General features: G+C 42.7%; 1 protein-coding gene across 2 annotated transcripts; it reads left to right on the forward strand.

Annotated features, from left to right (window-relative positions):
- The first annotated feature begins 5,349 nt into the window (after positions 1-5,349).
- Positions 5,350-15,386, forward strand: btd (biotinidase). Of its 2 annotated transcripts, XM_073054409.1 has the most exons (3): positions 5,353-5,940; positions 8,176-8,325; positions 12,688-15,386. In XM_073054409.1, exons 1-3 carry the CDS (start codon positions 5,734-5,736, stop codon positions 13,864-13,866), a joined length of 1,536 nt encoding a protein of 511 aa, XP_072910510.1. In that variant the 5' UTR covers positions 5,353-5,733; the 3' UTR covers positions 13,867-15,386. The 2 variants fall into 2 exon arrangements, with proteins under 2 accessions (XP_072910511.1, XP_072910510.1); XM_073054410.1 differs by lacking the exon at positions 8,176-8,325 and having other exon boundaries at positions 5,350-5,940.
- The last annotated feature ends 8,077 nt before the right edge of the window (positions 15,387-23,463 follow it).

Here is a 23,463-nt window from a genome sequence, read left to right on the forward strand (position 1 = left end):
GTAATTTCTCATCCTCCGACTCTCCAAGGAGATAAGGCCAAGTTCACTCAACCTATTATCTTAGGGCATGCTCTCTGATGCAGGCAACATCTCTGTAAATCTCCTCTGCACTCTCTCCATAGCATCCACACCCTTCCTGTAATGAGTTGACCAGAACTGAACACAGTATTCAAAGTGGGGTCTAACTACCTCGTGGCTCTTGAACTCAGTCCCATGGTTGATGAAGACCAACACACCATACACCTTCTTAACAACACTGTCAACACTACCTGCCCCTCCACCAATCTTCGTATCATCTACAAACTTAGCAACAAAGACATCTATTCCATCATCTAAGTCATTGCTAGACAAAAAAATAAGGGGTCCCAACACTGATCTCTGCTGAACTCCATTAATCACTGGCAGCCAACCAGAAAAGGATCCTTTTATTCCCAGTCGCTGCCTCCTACCAATCTGCCAATGCTCTAACCATGCCAGTAACTTTCCTGTAATGCCATGGGCTCTTAACTTGGTAAGCAGCCTCACATGTGGCACCTTATCAAAGTCCTCTGAAAGTCCAAATATACAACATCCACTGCATCCCTTTTACCTATCCTACATGCAATCTCCTCAAAGAATTCCACCAGGTTCATCAAGCAAGATTTTCCCTTCAGAAAACCATGCTGACTTTGGCCTGTCTTGTCCCGTGTCACCAAGTACTCCATAACTTAATCCTTAATAATTGATTCCAACATCTTCCCAACCACTGAGATCAGGCTAACTGGTCCATAATTTTCTTTCTGCTGCCTTCCTCCTTTCTTAAAGAGTGCAGTGATATTTGCAATTACCTAGTCCTCTGGCCCCAGGCCAGAGCCCAATGATTTTTGAAAGATCATTACTAATGCCTCGACAACCTCTACCACTATCTCTTTCAGAACCCCAGGGTGCACTTCATCTGGTCCAGGTGACTTACCTACCCTTAGATCTTTCAGCTTTTTGAGCACCCTTGTAATAGTAACTGCACTCACTTCTCTCCCCTCAGACCCTTCAACATCTGGCACACTGCTAGTGTCTTCCACAGTGAAGACTAATGCAAAATATTCATTTAGTTAATCTGCCGTCTCCTTGGCTCCCATTATTATTTCTCTGGCTTCATTTTCTAGTGGTCCTATATCCACTCTCATCTTCTTTATATGTTTTACATACTTGTAAAAGCTTCTACTTTGATATTGTTTGCTAGCTTGCTTTCATTTTCATCTTTCCCTCCTAATGAATCTTATAGTTGCTTTCAGTAGGGTTTTAAAAGCTTTCTAATCCTCTGTCTTCCCACTAATTTTTGCTTTGTTGTATGCCCTCTCTTTTGCTTTTACATCTGCTTTAGCTTTCCTTGTCAGCCACATTTGTACTATTTTTGCTATTTGAGTGTTTATTTGTTTTTGGAATACATCAATCCTGCACCTTCCTCATTTTTCCTAGAAACTCACAACATTGCTGCTCTATCATCTTCCCTGTCAGCAGCTCCTTCCAATTTACCTTAGCCAGCTCCTCTCTCACACTACTGTAATTTCTGTTACTCCACTGAAATACTGCTACATCAGACTTTACTTTCTCCCTATCAAATTTCAAGTTGTTCTTTTACCTTAAGCTCCCTAATCACCTCTAGTTCATTACATAACATCCAGCTCAGAATAGCTGATCCCCTAGTAGGCTCAATGACAAACTGCTCTAAAAAAACATCTCATTGGCATTCAACAAACTCACTCTCTTGGGATCCATTTCCAACCTGATATCCCCAATTGACCTGCATGTTGAAATCTCCCATGAATATCATAACATTGCCCTTTTGACATGCCTTGTCTATTTCCATTGTAATCTGTAGTCCACATTCCAACTACTGTTGGGAAGCCTGTATATAACTGCCATCAGGGTCCTTTTACCCTTGCAGTTTCTTAACTCAACCCACAATGATTCAACATCTTCCAATCCTGTGTCACATCTTTCTATTGATTTGATGCCATTTTTACCAGAGAGCCACACCACCTCCTCCACTGACCTTCCTATCCCTCCGATACAACGTGTAACCTTGGACATTCTGCTTCCAACTATAGCCGCAATTCAGTGATGGCCACAACATCATATCCAGCAATCCGTAAAAGTGCTACAAGATCATCCACCTTATTTCTTATACTCTGTGTATTGAGATTTAACACTTTTAGTGCTGTATTTGCTACCCTTTTTGATTCTGCATCCCTATTACATTGATACTCACCCTGCTGCCTGCAGTTATGTCCTGCCATCTGCCTGCCCTTCCTGACAGCCTGATTGTACGCTGTCTTTCCTTTTTCACCATCAGTCCTATCCCAAGTCCCTTCACTCTAGTTCCCACCTCTCTGCCAAATTACTTTAAACCCTCCCCAACAGCTCTAACAAACTTGCCCACGAAAATATTGGTTCCCTTTGGGTTTGGGTGCAACCTGTCACTTTTGAACAGGTCATACATCCCCTAGAAAAGATCCCAATGATCAATGTACCTGAAGCTCTGCCTCCTGCACCAACTTCTCAGCCACATATTAATTTGCCAAACCATCCAGTTTCTACCTTCACTGGCACGTGGCACAGGCAGCAATCCAGAAATTACTACCCAGAAGGTTCTGCTCCTCAACTTCCTACCAGGCTCTCTAAATTCTCTTTTCGGGACCTCTTTGCTTTTCCTTCCTATTTTATTAGTACCAATATGTACCAAGACTTCTGGTTGCTCTCCCTCCCTCTCCAAAATGTTGTGGACGCGATCTGAGACGTCCCTGACCCTGGCACCTGGGAGGCAACATACCATCCAGGTGTCCCATTCATATCCACTGAATAGTCTGTTCCCCTGACTATTAAGACCCCTAACACTACTGCTCCCTTCTTCTCCCCCTTTCCCTTCTGCACCTCGGACCTATGCTCAGTGCCAATAACCCGGTGGCATTTCCCCCGGGAGGTCACTCCCCACAACAGTATATTTATTATTGAGGGGAATGGCCATAGGGGTGCTCTGTGCTAACCGTCTATCTCCATTTCTCCTGACAGTCACCCAGCTACTCACCTCCTGCAACATTGGGGTGACTACTTCCCTACAACTCTGATCAAATATCTCCTCACTTTCCCATACAAGCCAAAGGTCATCCAGCTGCCACTCCAGATCCCTAACACGGTCTTCAAGGAGCTGCAGCTGAATGCACTTCATGCAGATGTAGTTCCCTCGGAGATTCTGTGTCTCCCAGCACTCTAACATCCAGCATGAAGAACACACAACAGCCAGTTACTACACTAGGTACAGTTAGACAGAAAAAAAGGAACCTTAACGGTAGCTTACCCAGAGCCAACACCTCTTTCAAGCTGAAGCCTCCCTTGAGGCAAAGCCTGACACTTCTATGTTCACCACTTGCCTACTCCCAACAATGGCTGCCCCATTTATCCCTTCTGTACCTTTAAGCATGTCACCAACCTGCGAGAAACCTTCTCGCTGTGCCCTGCTGTTGCATCAGAATAAGACCGAACGCCCGTGAAGCTCTCCTTTTAAACAAGTGCCACCAACCTGCAAGAAACCTCGTCACTTTAGCCTGCTCCTGCCGTTGACTGGGCCGTCGGAATTTATGGATTTGAATTCCAATGTTATAAACATTAAACCTAGATACATAAAATACTCTTATTATTACACTGTCTCACACTGAAACATGAGGAGAACACAACATACTTGTTCTCCTGCCACAATAAGTGGCACACAAAATTGACAATTTCCTTCAAAATGGAATCTATCCCTCTCCCTCTGGCATTGGAACAGCAACACCTTTAGCTGGATCCTGGAACATCAGCAGTCTGGATTTGCAAGTGAGTGGAACCTTAACTGCCTCTACAAATTCAGAGGATATAAAGGTGAAACAAGGGCTGGACGTTCTGTGGTAAGTAAGTGACTCCTGATTCCCCGAAGCTTTTCACCACTATAAGGGACAGTGAATTGCAACTCCATTAGAACTCATCAAGAACCATGACTCAGCATCTCATTTCATTGACATCTATTCCTATCCTTTGTCCTACCCCACCCCCCCCAACAGCATCACGGATTCTTGGACAATATCTTCCAGTTCTGTAACTCCACTGTTCGAAAGGACCTAGCAGGCACATGAGAACAGCACCAATTTCCAAACCATATACCATCTAGTTTCATTACTGCTTTAAAAATCTGGTATCTCCTATTCAACTGTGTGAGCTCCTTCAATGTCTGCAAAGTTGGACAAGGCAACACTACCATCTTCTCAAGGGCATTTGTGGATTACAATAAAAACTGGCCTCATCAATGGGGTTAAGAAGAGTTTTAGTAAATACTGGTTATATGTATTGGGGACTTACCATGACCTAAAGCTAATGATGCAAGATTAAATCAAATGCATATGGTTGTCATGGTCTGGTCCGTTGATGACTCATTTCAGTTAATTTCCTTTTCCCAGTGTTCCACTGGGCTTCTTGATTAGGGCAGCTGATCCTCATTTGAACCGGCAGCATAAAAACTCTGGCTTACATCTACTCGCTGCTGCTTCATCACCTCAGCAGAGCGGCTATGCAAGTTCCGAGCCTGAGTCAAGTGCCAAACCACCACGAATAAGGACTGTCTTCTGAGCCACCAAGAATAAGGGACCATCTTCCAAGCCACCAAGTTTGAATTTAATAATTCATCTCTTTCTACCTTAGGCTACAAACTTATCAATCACCCCAATGAGTTATTAACTTAAATCTTTCTGCATAATCACTCAAAGAGTTGAACTGCATGTGCATGTAACGAGAGCTGTATAACTCATCTCCTTCTACCTTAGGCCACGAACTTATCAATCACCCCTGCTGTGAACATTTTCTGGAGGTTCAAGATCCGTATGCTCCACCACTGCTGGACTAAGTGTGTAAATGTAGGAGGGGACTATGTTGAAAAATAAATGTGCTAGGTTTTCTAAAATTGACTCCTACCTTAGGCCACAAACGTATCAATCACCCCTCGTATAGTGGCAGAGCCTTTGTAATATCACACATTTGGGATGTTGATTTTGAAGGTTTATGCTGTTGAATTCAAGAAACTTCTGGCAGTTATTTTAGATAACTACCATTTGTTTGCTTTTATGTGGGTACTAAACTTTTCTGGGTCAGTGTGTATTATGTAGCTGCTAATGGCTTAATTTATTCCCATCTCATCAACAGCTATTTTCCTAGTCCTTTTGCTGAGGCTGCATATATGGGCTAAAATGACAATGTTTGAACAAAAGGTGATTCATTAACAATTTCATTTTTAACTCAGTAGCGCAGTGTTGCCGTGGATAATGTATTGGTGAGCGGAGGTACTGCGTGTGAAAGAAGACCAGACCAGCAGCCAGTATTCCAGAAGATAAGTTTGCTTTAGCTGATAAACAGAATTTAAAAAAGACTCCTTGTAATTGGTGCAAAGCGCAACGGAAATGGACAACACCGCTTTTATTAGTGAGACGTGCACACTTTCGACTCTAGAGTGCACTGTAACGTTGCAAAGGGGGAGAATAAATTAGCAAATCAAAAGGGTACTTGAAGTTTACGAACGTACAAGTGACATGGGGGGCTAGGGGGCGGAAGTGATACCGATTTTATTTTCCCGATTTTCTGCACCCGTACCTCACCTTGCCCAGCCCGCGTTTGAAGCTAATTATTGACCAGACAGCTGCGCTAAAAACAGAAGTGTTCATCCCAGGTCCAGTCATGGACATTCAGAGCCTGAGCTGGCTGCTCTTGGCGTGCCAATGTACGCTAGTGAGCGGAATCGATGTTTACACCGCGGCGGTCTACGAACACAGATCGATACTGAATCCAAGTCCGAAGGTCCGTCCCACACGTCAGGCAGCGCTGAGGCACATGAGGGAAAACCTGGACATCTACCAACTACAAGTGTATGAAGCGAGCAAGCAGGTAAAGTGTAGTAAAGTGACACAGATGCTGTCTGGCCTGCTGAGCGCCTCCGCCAGTTTGTGTGTGTAACTTTATTCGTTTACTCTTTCCAATAAGAAGCCCGACTGACGAAAAATCAGGGGCCAGGGAAATAAAATATGACGTTTGGAGTCTTTATAAAAAGTTATCTGATGAGTAACACCTATAAACACTGAAGTTAGGGGTAGAATTAATTTGCATGAGAAACGCTGCGGGGCCTTCAGGAGCGATGCATTTGTATCGGAGGCGGTGATTAATCAACATATGGGAGGATTGAAAATATGAGTGGTGCCACAACAACATCATCTCAGTTAATAAAAACACAAAATGCTGGCAGAACTCAGCAGGCCAGACAGCATCTATGGGAGGAGGTAGTAACAACACTTCGGGCCGAAACCCTTCATCAGAAGTGAAGTAACACGGGATGGTCAAGAGGGGATAAGAAGTGGGGGGAGGGATGAAGTAGAGAGCTGGGAAGTAATAGGCTGAAGGGAAATGGGCTGGGGGGGGGGGGGAAGGTGGAGAATTATGGGAAATAAAAGAGAAAGAAAGGTAAGGCTGGGGAGAGATTATAGTGAGGGGAGGAAAGAGAGAGAAAGAGAACCAGACTGAAATAATGGATAGGGATGGGGGTAAGGGGGGGCAGGGGGACTGAAATAATAGATGGGGTAAGGGGGGGCACTCTTTCTCTCTTTCACTTTTTTTTGATACATTTTTCCCTCCCCCCTCTTTCTGCTTTTCGCAGGGATCGCTCCCTATGCGACTCCCTTGTCCACTCGTCCCCCCCAATCCCTTCCCACCGATTTCCCTCCTGGCACTTATCCTTGTAAACGGAACAAGTGCTACACCTGCCCTTACACTTCCTCCCTCACCACCATTCAGGGCCCCAGACAGTCCTTCCAGGTGAGGCGACACTTCACCTGTGAGTCAGCTGGTGTGGTATACTGCGTCTGGTGCTCCCGGTGTGGCCTTTTATATATTGGCGAGACCCGACGCAGACTGGGAGACCGTTTCGCTGAACACCTACGCTCGGTCCGCCAGAAAACGCAGGATCTCCCAGTGGTCACACACTTTAATTCCACGTCCCATTCCCATTCAGATATGTCTATCCATGGCTTCCTCTATTGTCAAAATGAATCTAAACTCAGGTTGGAGGAACAACACCTTATATATCGGCTAGGTAGCCTCCAACCTGATGGCATGAACATTGACTTCTCTAACTTCCGTTAATGCCCCTCCTCCCCTTCTTACCCCATCCCTGACATATTTAGTTGTTTGCCTGTTCTCCATCTCCCTCTGGTGATTCCCTCCCCCCTTCTTTCTCCTGAGGCCTCCCGTCCCATGATCCTTTCCCTTCTCCAGCTCTGTATCACTTTCGCCAATCACCTTTCCAGCTCTTAGCTTCATCCCACCCCCTCTGGTCTGGCCTGGCCTGCTGTGTTCCACCAGCATTTTGTGTGTTGTTGTTTGAATTTCCAGCATCTGCAGATTTCCTTGTGTTTGCTCCATCTTAGGTACTTGCCTCCATAGTACCCAAGGCATTTTCAAGGAGCAGTGCCTCAGAAAGATGACATCCATTATTAAGAACCACCCCCCACCATCACCCAGGGCATGCTCTCTTCTCAATGTCAAGTAGGAGGTACAGAAGCCTGAATGCGCGCACATTCAGCAATTTAGGAACAGCTTCCCCTCTACCGTCTGATTTCTAAATGGACATTGAACCCATGAGCACTACCTCACTTTTTTGTTATTACTTCTGTCTTTGTTACTATTTTTAATTCAACTATTTTAATATACTTACTGTAATTCATTTTTTCTATATTGTCATGTATTGCATTGTAGTGCAGCCGCTAAGTTAACAGATTTCACAACATATGTCGGTGATATTAAACCTGATTCTGTTCTGATTCTGCATGGAGTGAAATTGCAGGAAAGCAGCGTCCATCATCAAAGGTCCCACCATTCAGGCTCTCCATGTTTTTATGAAAATAAAACGGCCTTAATGGAATGGCAGAGCAGATTTATTGGGCTGAGTGGCCTAGTTCTCCTCCTGTATCTAATGGTCATATGATCTTATTTAAGTAAATATAGCATTAGCACCATTTTGCTTATACATTAATGTTTGGAACAGTTTATCCCATTAGTTGTACTATTTAAATGTAGAATTTTGTTTATAATGGTTATGCTAACCAAATTATTATTTTTGATATGTTTTAGGGAGCTAAGATAATAGTCTTTCCCGAGAATGGCCTCTATGGCTTTAATTACACCAGAGATTGGATTTTTCCATATTTGGAGCCTATTCCAGATCCTACAGTTGTTAAGTGGAATCCCTGTCTACGTCCAAAAGCAATTAATAATACAGAGGTAGGAGCCATATGAAGTATCCAGTTTTGTATCTCGTAATCTTATTTATAAACATTTAAGGAAAACTAACACAAGCTTATTCAGAATGTCTTGCAGAAAGAGGGTGCTAATGTTTATAATCCTGCATTGTATGTTTTGCATATATTGTATTAATTAAGTAGTAACATACTTTGAGTTTGATGGTTGGCCTTACCAAATCACCTTTTGGAATTGAAGCTGCCCTGACTAAAGAGTAAATTGGAAATGTAATTGGCACATTGAGTAACTTTTCATTTAAAATTTCAGAGAAACTCACTCTATGTGCTCGGAAATTAAAGCTTACACTGAGTTGAGTTTTGTAAATGTTACCCTGAAGACTTAAGAATGACCAATAGGTTTGTGGATCTGTCATCTTAAAAAGTTTTTGCAACCAAACCCAGTGAAGGCGCAACTCTTAAAAATGTTAACTCAGCTTCTGCACTTGAAGTCTGGCCCTATATGTTGTTCACTTTGCACAATACATGTTTATATTTTAGATTCCTAATATCTGTAGATTTTATCAATGCATCTCAAGTTTCCAAAATTCATAGAAACAGAGGATTTCTACAGCACAGAAGAAGGCCATTCTCTTCATTGACTCTGAACAGATTGATTCATCAGTCTGTCTCTGGTCCTTTCACTCAATCCTGTAACCTGTTCTCTCAGCTGCCCATTCAGTTGCTTTTGGAAGTGCTGATTAATTCAGTTTCTTGCACTGTTACAAACAACAAACTCAAACCATAACTACACTCAGTTTTGTACATCTTGTGCAAACTTTTAAATCTGTGTCCCCAGATCCTTGAACAACCTGCTGAGAGGAACGGTTTCACTCTATTCATGATTTTGTGCGTCTCTAACAAACTTGTCTCTTTCTCAGGCTGTAGAAAATCCTTCATTCTGGAACCACTGCAGTAAATATTTTCTGCGTCCCCTCAAGGATCTCCAACAACCTTCCTAAATCATATCAGTCTATTTTTCCAAGATGTTGATGGTTGTTGACATCACAGCAGGAATCTTTCAGGGTAGTGACATGCACTACTGTCCTTTCTTCCTTAATAAAGTTGAAACTGGGGATGTTTTCTGATGAATGCATAATATTTAATTCCAATTGCAACTCTTCAGCAGATGAAGCAGTAAGTCACCAGTCACCAGTCAGGCATTGCCTGACAAGTGGCAAATAATATTGACACCATAATGCCAGGTAATGATTGTCTCCAATAGAAGACAACTTACTCATTATCTATAATATTCAATAGTAACACCATTACCTGGTGCCCTGCCATTAACTCTGGGAGGTCGCTGTTGACCAGAATATCAACTGGAGTGGCAACTTGAATGCTGTCACCACTGAGTATCCTGCAGCAAGGAATTCACATCCTGCCGCCAGGATGGCCTCTTCACCATCCACAAGGAAAATGACTCCAACGATGCTTAAGAAACTTGACAGCATTCAGGATAAAGCAGTCCACTTGACTGGTAATCTATCAAGCACTCCCTTCTGGACCCCCTCCACCACCACTTTATGCCTCATAATATCAACAGATTGGCTGATATGACAGAATGCCAAATGTTTCAAAGCTGGCTGATGGTAATGTAAAGAGATGAGATTGTGAGTAGGGAGGAGGATGCAAAGAGGCTTCAAGGGACATTAAACAAGTGAAACGAGTGGGTAAGAACACGCCATTAGCAATATAGTGTGGAAACGTTAAGTAATTCTTTTCAGTTAATGTGAAAGAAAAACAATATCTTTTTCAATAGACATTAAAGGTACCTATTCAAATCAGAGATTGACAATTTTCTGAATGTTAAACAGATAAAGATTAGCTTTATTTGTCACATATACAGAGAAACATTGAAACATACAGTGAAATGCATCGTTAGCATCAACGACCTACACAGTTTGAAAATGCACTGGGGCAACTGGCAAGAATCCCCATGCTTTTGATCCTAACGTATCATGCCCACTACTAAGTAATCCTTGGAGAAAACAGTCACAGTTAGGGGGAAAATGTACAAACTCCCTAAAGATGGCAGTGGGAATTGACCCCTGGTCGCTATCATTATAAAATATTACATAACTGCTGCACTACTGTGCTTTCCTCGCCCCAAGGGACAAGGAGTAGTGCAGGAAAATGAAGTTGAAAGAGCAGGTCAGAAATGATCTTGGTGAATGACAGGGCAGTTTCAGACGGCTTACTCTGCTCCTATTTCTTATTCTTGTTAACTAAATGCACCACAATTATTCTTTCAGATATTTTGAGAGCTGTCATTGAACCCAAGAACTCTGCCACCAGCAAGGTTAAAGGCAATGAATACATCATGGGATCTTCACTATCTGTAGGTTGGCTCCCTCCCAAGTCATATATTACCTCTCCTTCGTCATCACTGGATACAAGTCTTAGAACTCCCTACAGAGCAGGATTATGGGATTGCCCTAACCAGAAGATCTGTGGCAATTCAAGTTTGTCACCATTATCTTGTGGGAAATTTGGTGTAGGCAATAAATACTGACCTTGCCAGCATCTTCCTGAGAAATGGAGAAATAAAACTCAACTGGCTCTTTCTGGAAGGAATTGCTTGAAATATTAAATAATCATGAAAAATGCTAGAAAAGAGATTGCACTGATTGCACCAATTCATTCATTGACCGGATAACCTTATCCCCTATGAGACAGCCCCACCACCTGCACCTCACCCCTATCCAGCCTGCAGCTTATCAGGCTTCTCTTTTGTCCTTCACGTGAATGTTTCATAGAACTGGGAAGGAGGCGAGAGAATCTTGTGACAATAGGAATGAACTGCAATCAAGATTATCTACTCAATAACTGAATGGGAGCAGTTAAAGAGGGAGAACATAGACAAAGTAACATTGGAATTATAAAAGCAGAGCAAGGAGACATGCCTGGCAGGTCAGGTTAGGCATGTCCTCCAGTCCCTGAGGAAAATTAAAATGGAGAAAACAAGCTGAGCCAATATCAAATATGTGTAACTTAGAGAGTAATCAACTTAACTGAAGTTGTGGTCCAGAAGGCTGCAACAAGCCCAAGGAAAAGGTAAAGTGCTGTGAAGGGATATGGGGAGAAGGCAGGAGATTGGGGGCTGAGAGGGAATGGATCAGCCGTGATGAAATGGCAGAACAGACTCGATAGGCCAAATAGCCCAATTATGCTCCTATATCTTATGGTCCTCAAGCTTACACTGGGCAACATAGATTGGAGTAGGAGTGGGAAGCTGAGTGTTAACTCTGTGGACTGAATACAGGTGCACTACCAAACACTACTGTGCTTGCTTTCTCCAATGAAGAGGAGACCACAGTGAAGACTGCAAGATATATTCTGAGGTCTTACTCCAAAGATTTATCCATTTTTCCTTGAAAAGAAAATCCAATGTGCTAACCTCAGAAGTTATTCTCTGCTCACACTAAAGTGCTTGTTTGAATAGGAACTGGTGGTACATGTGCCAGTCTCAGTTCTCCAGTCATTATTCCTTGCAAGGATTACTGCCCACTGGGAGCTGGAGTTTGAGGAATAATCCATTATAAGTGTTGCAGTGGTGCCTTACTAGTAATAACCAGTAATATAGTATAGTAATAACTAGTAATTAATAATATAGTAATAACTAGTAATATGACGTTTCTGATCGTGTTGCTTTACAGTAGAAATCTATGCACCAGAATGCACTCAATACAGTTCACCAGCCTTGAAAACCGATTACAGATTTCACCAGCATAATTTGGCAAGACTAGTATAATACTACATTTTTCATCTTAGTAAAGATGGTGCACGTACTGTATTTGGTGCAAGTGTGTGTTATTGCTAGCAATCTCAACCATCAACGCTTTCATCTGAAGTACATTGTTAATATCAAAATGTTTACATTCAGCATTCTATTTTCTTCTGCTTGTTGTGGAACGGTTTGCACACGCTGGAACAATTGTTTGCAGGCAACTGTTCTCACCACAGTCGAATCACAGAACTTTAGATTATAGGCAGATTGTATATCAGTAATCTAGAAATAATATTAAATGGAATTGGGTCCTGAATGAATTTTTCTGCCACTATTTCATAGTACATCACCAACTTGAAAAATCTTGCTTTGAGCATCAATAGTTATCACTTCAAACTGGGAAGCATGCATCTTTCCCATTGAAACACTTATGTATCTGATTTCTGAGCAATATCACTCACTTTTATAAACTAAGAGGACCACTACAATAACTGTACTTTTGGAGAAATGAGACTTTGGAAAGAATAATGTACAATGAATCTTTGATCTTTGTTTCTCCCCAACAAAATGCATATCCATCACAAAAAATATATGCTAATATTTCCTTTTTTTTTGCAGGTTCTTTATCAACTGAGCTGTATGGCAAGGTATGGAAAAATGTACTTGATAGCAAACATGGGGGAAAGGCAGTCCTGTGAGCGCAGTGATCCTTGGTGTCCCTCAGATGGAAGATACCAGTTTAACACAGATGTAATTTTTGATGCTGAAGGTTCTTTAATTGCCAAATATCATAAACAGAACCTTTACTATGAAGAAGCTTTCAACACACCCAGGGTAGTGGAGCACGTCATCTTTAATACTCCTTTTGCTGGAAAATTTGGAATTTTTACATGTTTTGATATCTTATTTTATGAGCCAGCAGTGAGCTTAATTGATAATTATGGTGTAAAACAAATCATATTCCCCACTGCATGGATAAACCAGCTTCCACTGTTATCAGCAGTTGAATTCCAGCAAGCTTTTGCAACTGCATTTGGTATCAATCTCCTTGCAGCTAATCAGCATCACCCCGAATCCAAAATGACAGGAAGTGGGATTTACAGTCCTTTTGCTTCCCACTATTACTACAATATGGAGACCCGTGAAGGAAAGCTCTTAGTGGCAGAGGTTCCGATAATTACACGTTACAATGTCCACAGTCTGGAGCTGGAGACATTTCAGGGAAAATTGGAATTTCCTGAAAGGCACATTCACATTGAACCTTCTGCTCCTCAGCTGCAAGGATGGAGAGTACAGATGGACCAAAGTCAGCAATTCTTACGTGCAGCAGATGGTCTTGGTGATATCTTTTATAGTCTAATGATGTACGACAATTATACCTTTGTTCCTGTGACAGACTTGGGAGGTAATTTGCAAGTCTGTTCCAATACGCTCTGTTGCCATCTGGTTTACCGACGTAGCCACGCCAGTGATCTGTATGCATTTGGAGCCTTTGATGGGCTTCACACAGTACACGGCACATACTACTTGCAAGTGTGCGCTTTGGTGAAGTGTGCAGGCTCCAGCATTGACACCTGTGGACAAAGTGTTACCACTGCCTCTGATATTATTGACTTCCAGTTGTGGGGAAATTTCAGTACTCACCACATCTATACAGAGATACTGGCTACTGAGGTGAAACTTTATCGTGCAGATACCTTGGAGTGGGTTAACAATAATTTTTACATGACTAAGCAGGGGATGTCAGAGGGCCTTGTAACTGCAGCACTATATGGAAGGTGGTACAAAAAAGATTAATGGGATAAAATTTCAGATGATTTTCTGATTGTGACAATTCTTAAATTAAGGATCAATATTGACAAACTAATGATTTACACACTTGGGTAGAATTCTGGATTTTGGCCAGTTACAGACTGAAAACATGTTAGCTCTCATCTCCGAGAAGGGCCCACTTGAAGATGTAAGACAAAAACATTCTGAACACATGGCCATCAAGGAAGCCAATCCTGGGTGTGGTTGGGACAACCTTTAGACTTTGCTGATTTCACCATTAACTCTTCCACCAGTCAGCAAGAGTCCTGTTGCAGACAGCTATCTGTAAAGTTGAGCGGTCTTCTGCAGTAGTCCAGAGTGCAGAATGCTATTGAACTCTATCCTTACCTGCCAGTTAACTAATTCTGTTTAAAAAGTCTTACTAGTGAAGTCCTCCAATCAGCCTGGGTTCCTGCTTCACCCTTCTCGTCTTTATTCTCAGAATCAGTTTTATGATTACTGACTTGTGAAATTTGTTGTTCAGTGGCAGTGCTACAGTGCAATACTTAATAATAAAAAATACTACTACAATTTCCAACTAGAAATAAAATAAAAAAGCAGCGCAAAAAAGAGCGCCAAATTGTGAGGTAGTTTTTATGGGTTAATGGATTGTTCAGAAATCTAATTGTGGAGGGGAAGAAACTATTCCTAAACTGTTGTGTGTGTGTGTCTTCCTGCTCCTGTCTCTCCTTCCTGATGTTCGTAATGAGAAGAGTGCATGTTCTGGATGGTGAGGGTCCTTGATGAAGGATTCTGCCTTCTTGAGGTATCACCTTTTGAAGATGTCCTCAATGGTGGGAAGGCTCGTGCCCTTGATGGAGCTGGCTTGAGTTTACAACCCTCTGCAACTTTTTCTAATCCTGTTCACTGGTGTCCAGACCAGACGCCGATGCAACCAGTCAGAATGCCAGCCTGCAGTGCTCCCACGGTCAACATCTTCTGGATAGACCACAAAACCATTTATTTCTCTTCCTTTATGTCTCTTACATCTGTTTTCATCATGCAAGTGTTTCTGGAGCTGTTGGAGACAGTTTGGGTGATCCAGTGCTTTGCTGTCTCCTAGAGGATTCCGGGAGGCAGCAAGCACAGCCTCATGCCGATGTTTGACTCCATTTTACTGATTAAAGCAACGAGGGAGATTAAAAATATAGAGGCAATTGTGGAAGGTGAGTGCTGGCTGCCTGCCTTTTGGTCGCTGGTGGGATCGCTCTGCTCCTGGAGCGGAGAGGCTGTGGCCTGTTGCTGTGCCTAGACAATGTTATTGAGGTTTTCTGCATTTTCTATATTGCTATGGATTTGGACTGTGGGCAATAAACTTTTTTTTCCAGTCTTACAGTTTTCTATATACTGTGATTTTTGCCCGATTTTTCTTGTTTTTTGTGCAGGACGGGGAATTTGGGAGTTGGTCATGTTGCCATTCTCTTTTTTTCCCTTAGTTTTGTGGCTACCTGAAGAAGAATTTCGGAGTTGTATATTTTAATAATAAAAGAACCATTGAATCCTTTTGAATGCCCTCCGTAGTACATTTTTAGAAATTTGCTTGAGTTCTTGGTGACATACCAATTCTCCTCATACTCACAATGAAATATAACCACTGGGTCAGAGAAATTTATTATTACAAATTTGACTTAAGCAAAGACACAGACACTGGTATTTAGTTTAATTACTTTATTACGTGATCACTGAGAGCTCACTAAGAGCCTCTGCTAAAGCGAGCTCAAGCATGGTCTTTTATAGCTCAAAATGCATGCAGTCCACCAGTTTTCAGGAGTCAAGAGTTCCTGCTTAGACCTTATTGACAAGGTTCTGGATGCTTCCATACCTTACACAAAATTAGACAAAGGGTCCCCACATACACAATCGGCTCCCTATTAATTAGAAGCAACCAAGCCTTTAGTCATGTAGTCTTGAAAGCCAATGGTTCCTCCCCATTGATTATAAGAAACAAAGTCATTAGTCATGTAGACTTGAGGACTAAGGGTTCCTCCTTGCATACATCCATCCATTATCAGTGCTTCATCAGCAACAGGACTTACTACATCGGTGCACTATCAGTTCTTCATTTGTAACAGGACATTGCTAATTAGTGTGAATAGACAGACCCCATCTGCTTCTCACCCTGCTATTCTCATGATTTTGTTAACCCTTTATTCTCAAGCTTATTTTTCTTCCACACACTGATATACCTTCACCATTATTTTGGGTCAAGATAGATCCTCAGAGATGTTGATGCCCAGAAGCTTGAAGTTACTCACCCTTTCTACTGCGCAACCCTCAATGAGGACTTGTGTGTATTCTCCTGTCTTCCCTGCCCAACCATCTTGCCTCTCCACTCTCAGCCCTGTTGCAGGGTTTCGACCGGAAACATTGACAGTTCCTTTCCTTCCATAGACGCTGCTCAACCTACTGAGTTCCTTCAGCAAGTTATTTGTTGCTCCAAATTCCAGCATCTTTCATCATCTTCCCCCTTCCTTTCCAGTCCTGAAAAAGGGTCTCAGCCTGAAATATCAACTATTTATTCATTTCCATAGATGCTGCCTGACCTGCAGATCCCCTCCAGCATTTTGTATGTATAGTTTTGGATTTCCAGCATTTGCGGAATTTCTGGTGTTTATGCTCTCCTGTCTCTTGTGTCTTCTCTGGCTTTCAATGAAGCTATGCACTTGCTGGATATAAAAGTTTGGGCCTCCAATTCAATCCTATCAACAACGCAGGCTTTGAGTGATCAAATTATGCAGAAAAATTGGAATACTGTTATTGATTGATTTCTTGTGTTACAGTGAGGATTACGCCTTTCCATCCCTTCAAGCCGTGCTGCCCAGCAATCCCCTGACTTAGTCCTAGCCTAATCATGGGGCAATTTACAATGACCAATTAAGCTCCCAGTTGATACAGCTTTAGATTGTGGAAACTGGAGCACCCAGAGGAAACCCATGTGGTCACAGGGAGAATGTACAATCTCCTTACAGCCAGCGGTGGGAAATGAACCCAGCTCACACACAGCATATAGTACAAAATATTAGTACAGATAAGTTGTTATAATACAATTCAAAGTGCATGTAATGCACAGCTCAGCTAAATAGTAATCAGACCTTGTGATAAGATCTCAGTGGTGGCAGGGTATTCATTAGTCTCACAGCCTGAGGGAGGAAGCTGTTATCCAGTCTGTCAATCCTAGTCCTGATGCTTCTGTACCTCCTTCCTGACGGTAGTGGGTCAAAGAGATTGCGAGATGGGTGGTCTTTGGGCCCTTTGCATACAACTCTCCTGGTAAATGTCACAAGTGGGACGGAGGCCCCAGTGATCCTTCCGTCGGATTTTACTGTCCTCTGCAGGGTCTTGTAGTCCAATGCCTGCAGCTTCTGTACCACACGACACTGCAGCCAGACACAACACTCTCAATGATGCTGCTGCAAACATTAGAATGGAGGCCAGGAGCCTTGCACACCTCAATCTCAATCTAGGTGCTGGGTTGCTGTTGTGCTTTCCTGACTAATGAGTGGTGGTTAGATCATCCATTACATGCACACCAAGGAACTGTGTGGAAGGTGGGATTTTATACAATCCATCACCAGCTGCTCAAAGAACTTAGTGATTGTTGAGGTCAGTGCCACTGAGCAATCGCTCAGGCCATTTACCATCGCTCTCTTTGGCAGCTGCCTTGAAGCCTGCAGAGACAGTGGACTGTTGCAGAGAGATATTATAGATATCCATTAAGACCTCGGTTAGCTGGGTTCCACAATCCCTCAGCACCTAACCAGCTCGCAGCTTTGCATGTGTTTACCCTGTGGCAAATAAGGTGCCTGTTCCTTGGGGGAGATGATGTCACATTGCATCAAATCATGCATAGAAGGCATACAGCCTATCAGGAAGGGGGCATCGCTGTCGTTGAAACACAAGGTAACTTGTAATCTTTTTTTGCGCTGTATACCTTGCCACACACGCCGCGTGTCCCTGGTGTCACAAATGTGTCTTGCGAGTTCTGTGATGGCACAGGAAAGAGCAACTATGAGCTCCTGCTGTGCTTCCCCAGCATTAGCACAGGGAAGGATGTAAACAGCAACAGCAGTGAACTCCCTTGGTAAGTAGAAGGGCCTGCACTTCACTGTTAAAAACTCTCTGCAGTGAGCAGGGGGCTGTCAATACTAAGGCCTTCACACACCAACTCTTACTGGCATCGATACCCAGACCTCCTCTGCATGCCTTACAGGAGGTGGCAGATGACCGTGCTTCCCCACTGTACAAAACATCCATTAACAGCAGATGCATTGGTATTGGGAAGTCCTAAAGTTAATACAACTGCCAAAACATCTGGAGAGCAGAGGCATTCATTTGGAGGATATTAGGGTATGAAATGGACTGCCTGAAAGCTGTGAGCTTATGTAAGTACTTTTAAGACATAATTGATGAAGTTCTTGAAAAGACCTGATTCTCAAAGTTATATTTAAAAATCTGAAGCAAGAGATAGAAATGGACATAGTTTTAAAAACAACTGGTCCAGGAACAATAGGAAAATGAAATATAAGAAAAAAAGTCTAGGACTTTTCAGCATCTTTGGAACTTTAGAATGTCCAAAACCACTTCCTCAAGCAGCTCATTCCATATGCCCACCACTATCTGTCCCTCAGCTCTTTAAATTTTTCTTCTATGAAGCCTATGCCCGCTGGCTCTGGCTGCATTTTATTTGATATAGAAACATAGAAAACCTACAGCACAATACAGGCCCTTCGGCCCACAAAGTTGTACCGAACATGTTCCTACCTTAGAAATCACTAGGTTTACCTATAGCCCTCTATTTCTCTAAGCTTCCATGTACCTATCTAGGAGTCTGTTAAAAGACCCTCTCGTATCTGTCTCCACCGCCGTCGCTGGTAGCCCATTCCACGCACTCACTACTCTCTGATTAAAACACTTACCCCTGACATCTCCTCTGTACCTACTCCCCAGCATCTTAAACCTGTGTCCTCTTGTGGCAACCATTTCAGCCCTGGGAAAAAGCCTCTGACTATCCACACGATCAATGCCTCTCATCATCTTGTACACTTTATCAGGTCACCTGTCATCCTTTGTCGCTCCAAAGAGAAAAGGCCAAGTTCAATCAACCTATTCTCATAAGGCATGCTCCCCAATACAGGCAACATCCTTGTAACTCTCCTCTGCACCCTTTCTATGGCTTCTACATCCTTCCTGTAGTGAGGTGACCAGAAATGAGCACAGTACTCCAAGTGGGGTCTGACCAGGGTCCTATATAGCTGCAACATTACCTCTTGGCTCCTAAATTCAATTCCACGATTCATGAAGGCCAATACACCGTATGCCTTCTTAACCACAGAGTCAACCAGTGCAGCTGCTTTGAGCGTCCTATGGACTCGGACCTCAAGATCCTTCTGATCCTCTACACTGCCAAGAGTCTTACCATTAATACTATATTCTACCATCATATTTGACCTACCAAAATGAACCACCTCACACTTATCTGGGCTGAACTCAATCTGCCACTTCTCAGCTCAGTTTTGCATCCTATCAATGTCCCGCTATAACCTCTGACAGTCTTCCACACTATCCACAACACCTCTAACCTTTGTGTCATCAGAAAACTTACTAACCCATCCCTCCACTTCCTCATCCAGGTCATTTATAAAAATCAAGAAGAGTAACGGTCCCAGAACAGAGCCCTGAGGCACTCCACTGGTGACCGACTTCCATGCAGAATATGACCCGTCTACAACCACGCTTAGCCTTCTGTGGGCAAGCCAGTTCTGGATCCACAATGCAATGTCCCCTTGGATCCCACGCCTCCTTTCTTAATAAGCCTTGCATGGGGTACCTTATCAAATGCCTTGCTGAAATCCATATACACTACATTTACTGCTCTTCCTTCTTCAATGTGTTTAGTCACATCCTCAAAAAATTCAATTAGGCTCATAAGGCACAACCTGCCCTTGACAAAGCCATGCTGTCTATTCCTAATCATATTATACCTCTCCAAATGTTCATAAATCCTGCCTCTCAGGATCTTTTCCATCAACTTACCAACCACTGTGGTAAGACTCACTGGTCTGTAATTTCCTGGGCTATCTCTACTCCCTTTCTTGAATAAAGGAACAACATACGCAACCCTCTAATCCTCCGGAACCTCTCCCATCCCCATTGATGTTGCAAAGATCATCGCCAGAGGCTCAGCAATCTCCTCCCTTGCCTCCCACAGTAGCCTGAGGTACATCTCATCCGGTCCCAGCGACCTATCCAACTTGATGCTTTCCAAAAGCTCCAGCACATCCTCTTTCTTAATATCTACAAGCTCAAGCTTTTCAGTCTGCTGCAAGTCATTACTACAATCACCAAGATCTTTTTCCATAGTGAGTACTGAAGTAAAGAATTCCCACTGTCACACTTGATAGGTCCTATTCTTTCACGTCTTATCCTCTTGCTCTTCACATACTTGTAGAATGCCTTAGAGTTTTCCTTAATCCTGCCCACCGAGGCCTTCTCATGCCCCCTTCTGGATCTCCTAATTTTCTTCTTAAGCTCCTTCCTGTTAGCCTTATAATGTTTTAGATCTTTACGATTACCTAGCTCTCTGAACCTTATGTAAGCTTTTCTTTTCTTCTTGACTAGATTTATTACAGCCTTTGTACACCACGGTCCCTGTACCCTACCATAATTTCCCTGTCTCATTGGAAAGTACCTATGCAGAACTCCACACAAATATCCCCTGAACATTTGCCACATTTCTTCCATACTATTCCCTGAGAACATCTGTTTCCAATTTAAGCTTCCAGTTTCCTGCCTGATAGCCTCATAATTCCCCTTACTCCAATTAAATGCTTTTCTTACTTGCTTTTCTCTTTCCATTGCTATTGTAAAGGAGATAGAATTATGATCACTATCTCCAAAATGCTCTCCCACTGAGAGATCTGACACCTGACCAGGTTCATTTCCCAATACCAAATCAAGTACAGCCTCTCCTCTTGTAGACTTATCTACATATTGTGTCAAGAAACCTTCCTGAACACACCTAACAAACTTCACCCCATCTAAACCCCTTGCTCTAGAGAGATGCCAATCAAGATTTGGGAAATTAAAATCTCCCATCACGACAACTCTATAATTACACTTTTCCAGGATCTGTTTCCCTATCTGCTCCTCGATATCCCTGTTACTATCGGGCGGCCAATAAAAAACATCCAGTAAAGTTATTGACCCCTTCCTGTTCCCAACCTCCACCCACAGAGATTCTGTAGACAATCCCTCCATGACGTCCACTGTTAGCTATGATGAAGACACTTATATGTAGATGTAGCAGTAAAGCAGAAATACTTGGAACTTTTTGTTTGTGATCGTAAAGGAACTTTATCAAAAGCATAGAACAGTGCAGCACAGTACAAGCCCTTTGGCCCAAGATATTATGCTGATCTTATAACCTACTCTAAGATCAAACTAACCCTCCTTCCCACATAGTCATTCATTTTCCTTTTATCCTTGTGCCCAAGAGTCTCTTAAATGCCCCTAATGTAACTGCCTCTATCATCACCCCGACTGCATACACCCACCACTCTAACTTGGTGTAATAAACACCTACCCCTGACAATCCTATGTACTTGCTCAACCTACCTTCATAAAAAGGTGAAGCCTTTTTAAAAACTGAAAATTATAGGCCGGTGAGCCTGACATCAGTTGTGGGAAAGTTATTGGAAGGTATTCAAAGGGACTGGATATTTAAGTATTTTGATAGACATGGACTGATTGAGGATAGTCAGCAGGGCTTCATGTGCAGTAGGTCACGTCTAACCAATCTTATAGATTTTTTTTCGAGGAAGTTACCAGGAAAATGGATGAAGGCAAGACAGTGGGTGTTCTCTATGTGGACTTTAGCAAGGCATTTGACAAGGTCCCGCATGTAGGCTGGTCAAGAAGGTTCAGTTGCTCAGCATTCAGGATCAGGTAGTACAAACGTTTGTAAATTGGATTAGACTGTCAGGATGCTGAAGCAGGGACACAATCACAGACCAAGTACTGTGCGCACTGTGATATTTATTGAGCAGCAAATCCAGAGGGGCAACAAAGTCGGCATCAAAGTTCAGGCGGAGATTTTAAAAAATCCAGAGAAATCCAAAAACCAGAATTGGGAAAAAGGCAGAGTCAATAGTCAGACAGAGAGTACATACAGATACAAATACTGGAAAGGCTCAGGAAAATTCACTGGCACCATCTGGCAACAAACAGGTGAAAACATAGGACTGAAATACACTGAGCAATACACAGAGAGGCAGATGATAGGTGGAGCACAATGAGACACAGGTGGCAGCAATACAGGTAATAATGGGAAACAGGTGAGAGGCAGAGTACTCAGTAATACGGGGGCCGGAGTAGAGCAGGAGCGGGGACAGGAGCACATGGCAATACAAAAAACACAGGATGATACAAAAAGACAGAGTTCAACTGGAGGTACTGACATAAACATTGGCTTTGTGGGAGTAAACAGAGAGTGGTAGAGGGTTGTCTCCCTAACTGGAGGCCTGTGATGAGTGGAGGGTTGTAGGGATCGGCGCTGGGTTCTTCATTGTTTGCCATCTACAAACCCCATTTCCAGAAAAGTTGAGATATTTTCCAAAATGAAATAAAAACAAAAATTTGTGATATGTTAATTCACGTGAACCTTTATTTAACCGACAAAAGTACAAAGAAAAGATTTTCAATAGTTTTACTGACCAACTTAATTGTATTTTGTAAATATACACAAATTTAGAATTTGATGACTGCAACACACTCAACAAAATTTGGGACAGAGGCTGTTTACCATTGTGTTACATCACCTTTCCTTTTAATAGCACTTTTTAATCGTTTTGGAACTGAGGATACTAATTGTAGTAGATTTGCAATTGGAAATTTTGTCCATTCTTGCTTGATATAAGAGTTCAGCTGCTCAACAGTCCGTGGTCTCTGTTGTCTGATTCTCCTCTTCATGATGCGCTATACATTTTCAATAGGAGATAGATCTGGACTGGCAGCAGGCCAGTCAACCACACACACTCTGTGTCTACAAAGCCACGCCGTTGTAGCCCGTGCAGAATGTGGTCTGGCATTGTCCTGCTGAAATAAGCATGGACATCCCGGGAAGAGGCGTTGCCTTGATGGCAACATATCTCTCTCTAAAATCCTAATATATGCCTCAGAGTCAATGGTACCTTCACATACATGCAACTCACCCATGCCGTGGGCACTAATGCACCCCCATACCATCACAGATGCTGGCTTTTGCACCTTTTGCTGATAACGATCAGGATGGTCTTTTTCATCTTTGGCATGGAGAACTCGATGCCCATTTTTTCCAAAAACTAGCTGAAATGTGGACTCAGATATCTGACCACAGCACACGGTTCCACAGTCTTTTGGTCCATCTGAGATGAGCTCGGACCCAGAGAACTCACTGGCGTTTCTACATAGAGTTGATGTATGGCTTCCTCCTTGCGTAATACAGTTTCAAGTTGCATTTCTGGATGCAGCGACAGACTGTGTTAAGTGACAATGGTTTTCCGAAGTACTCCCGAGCCCAGGTGGCTATAATTGTCACAGTAGCAT

This window comes from Hemitrygon akajei, chromosome 8 (assembly GCF_048418815.1).
Source record: "Hemitrygon akajei chromosome 8, sHemAka1.3, whole genome shotgun sequence".
Classification (NCBI taxonomy): domain Eukaryota; kingdom Metazoa; phylum Chordata; class Chondrichthyes; order Myliobatiformes; family Dasyatidae; genus Hemitrygon; species Hemitrygon akajei.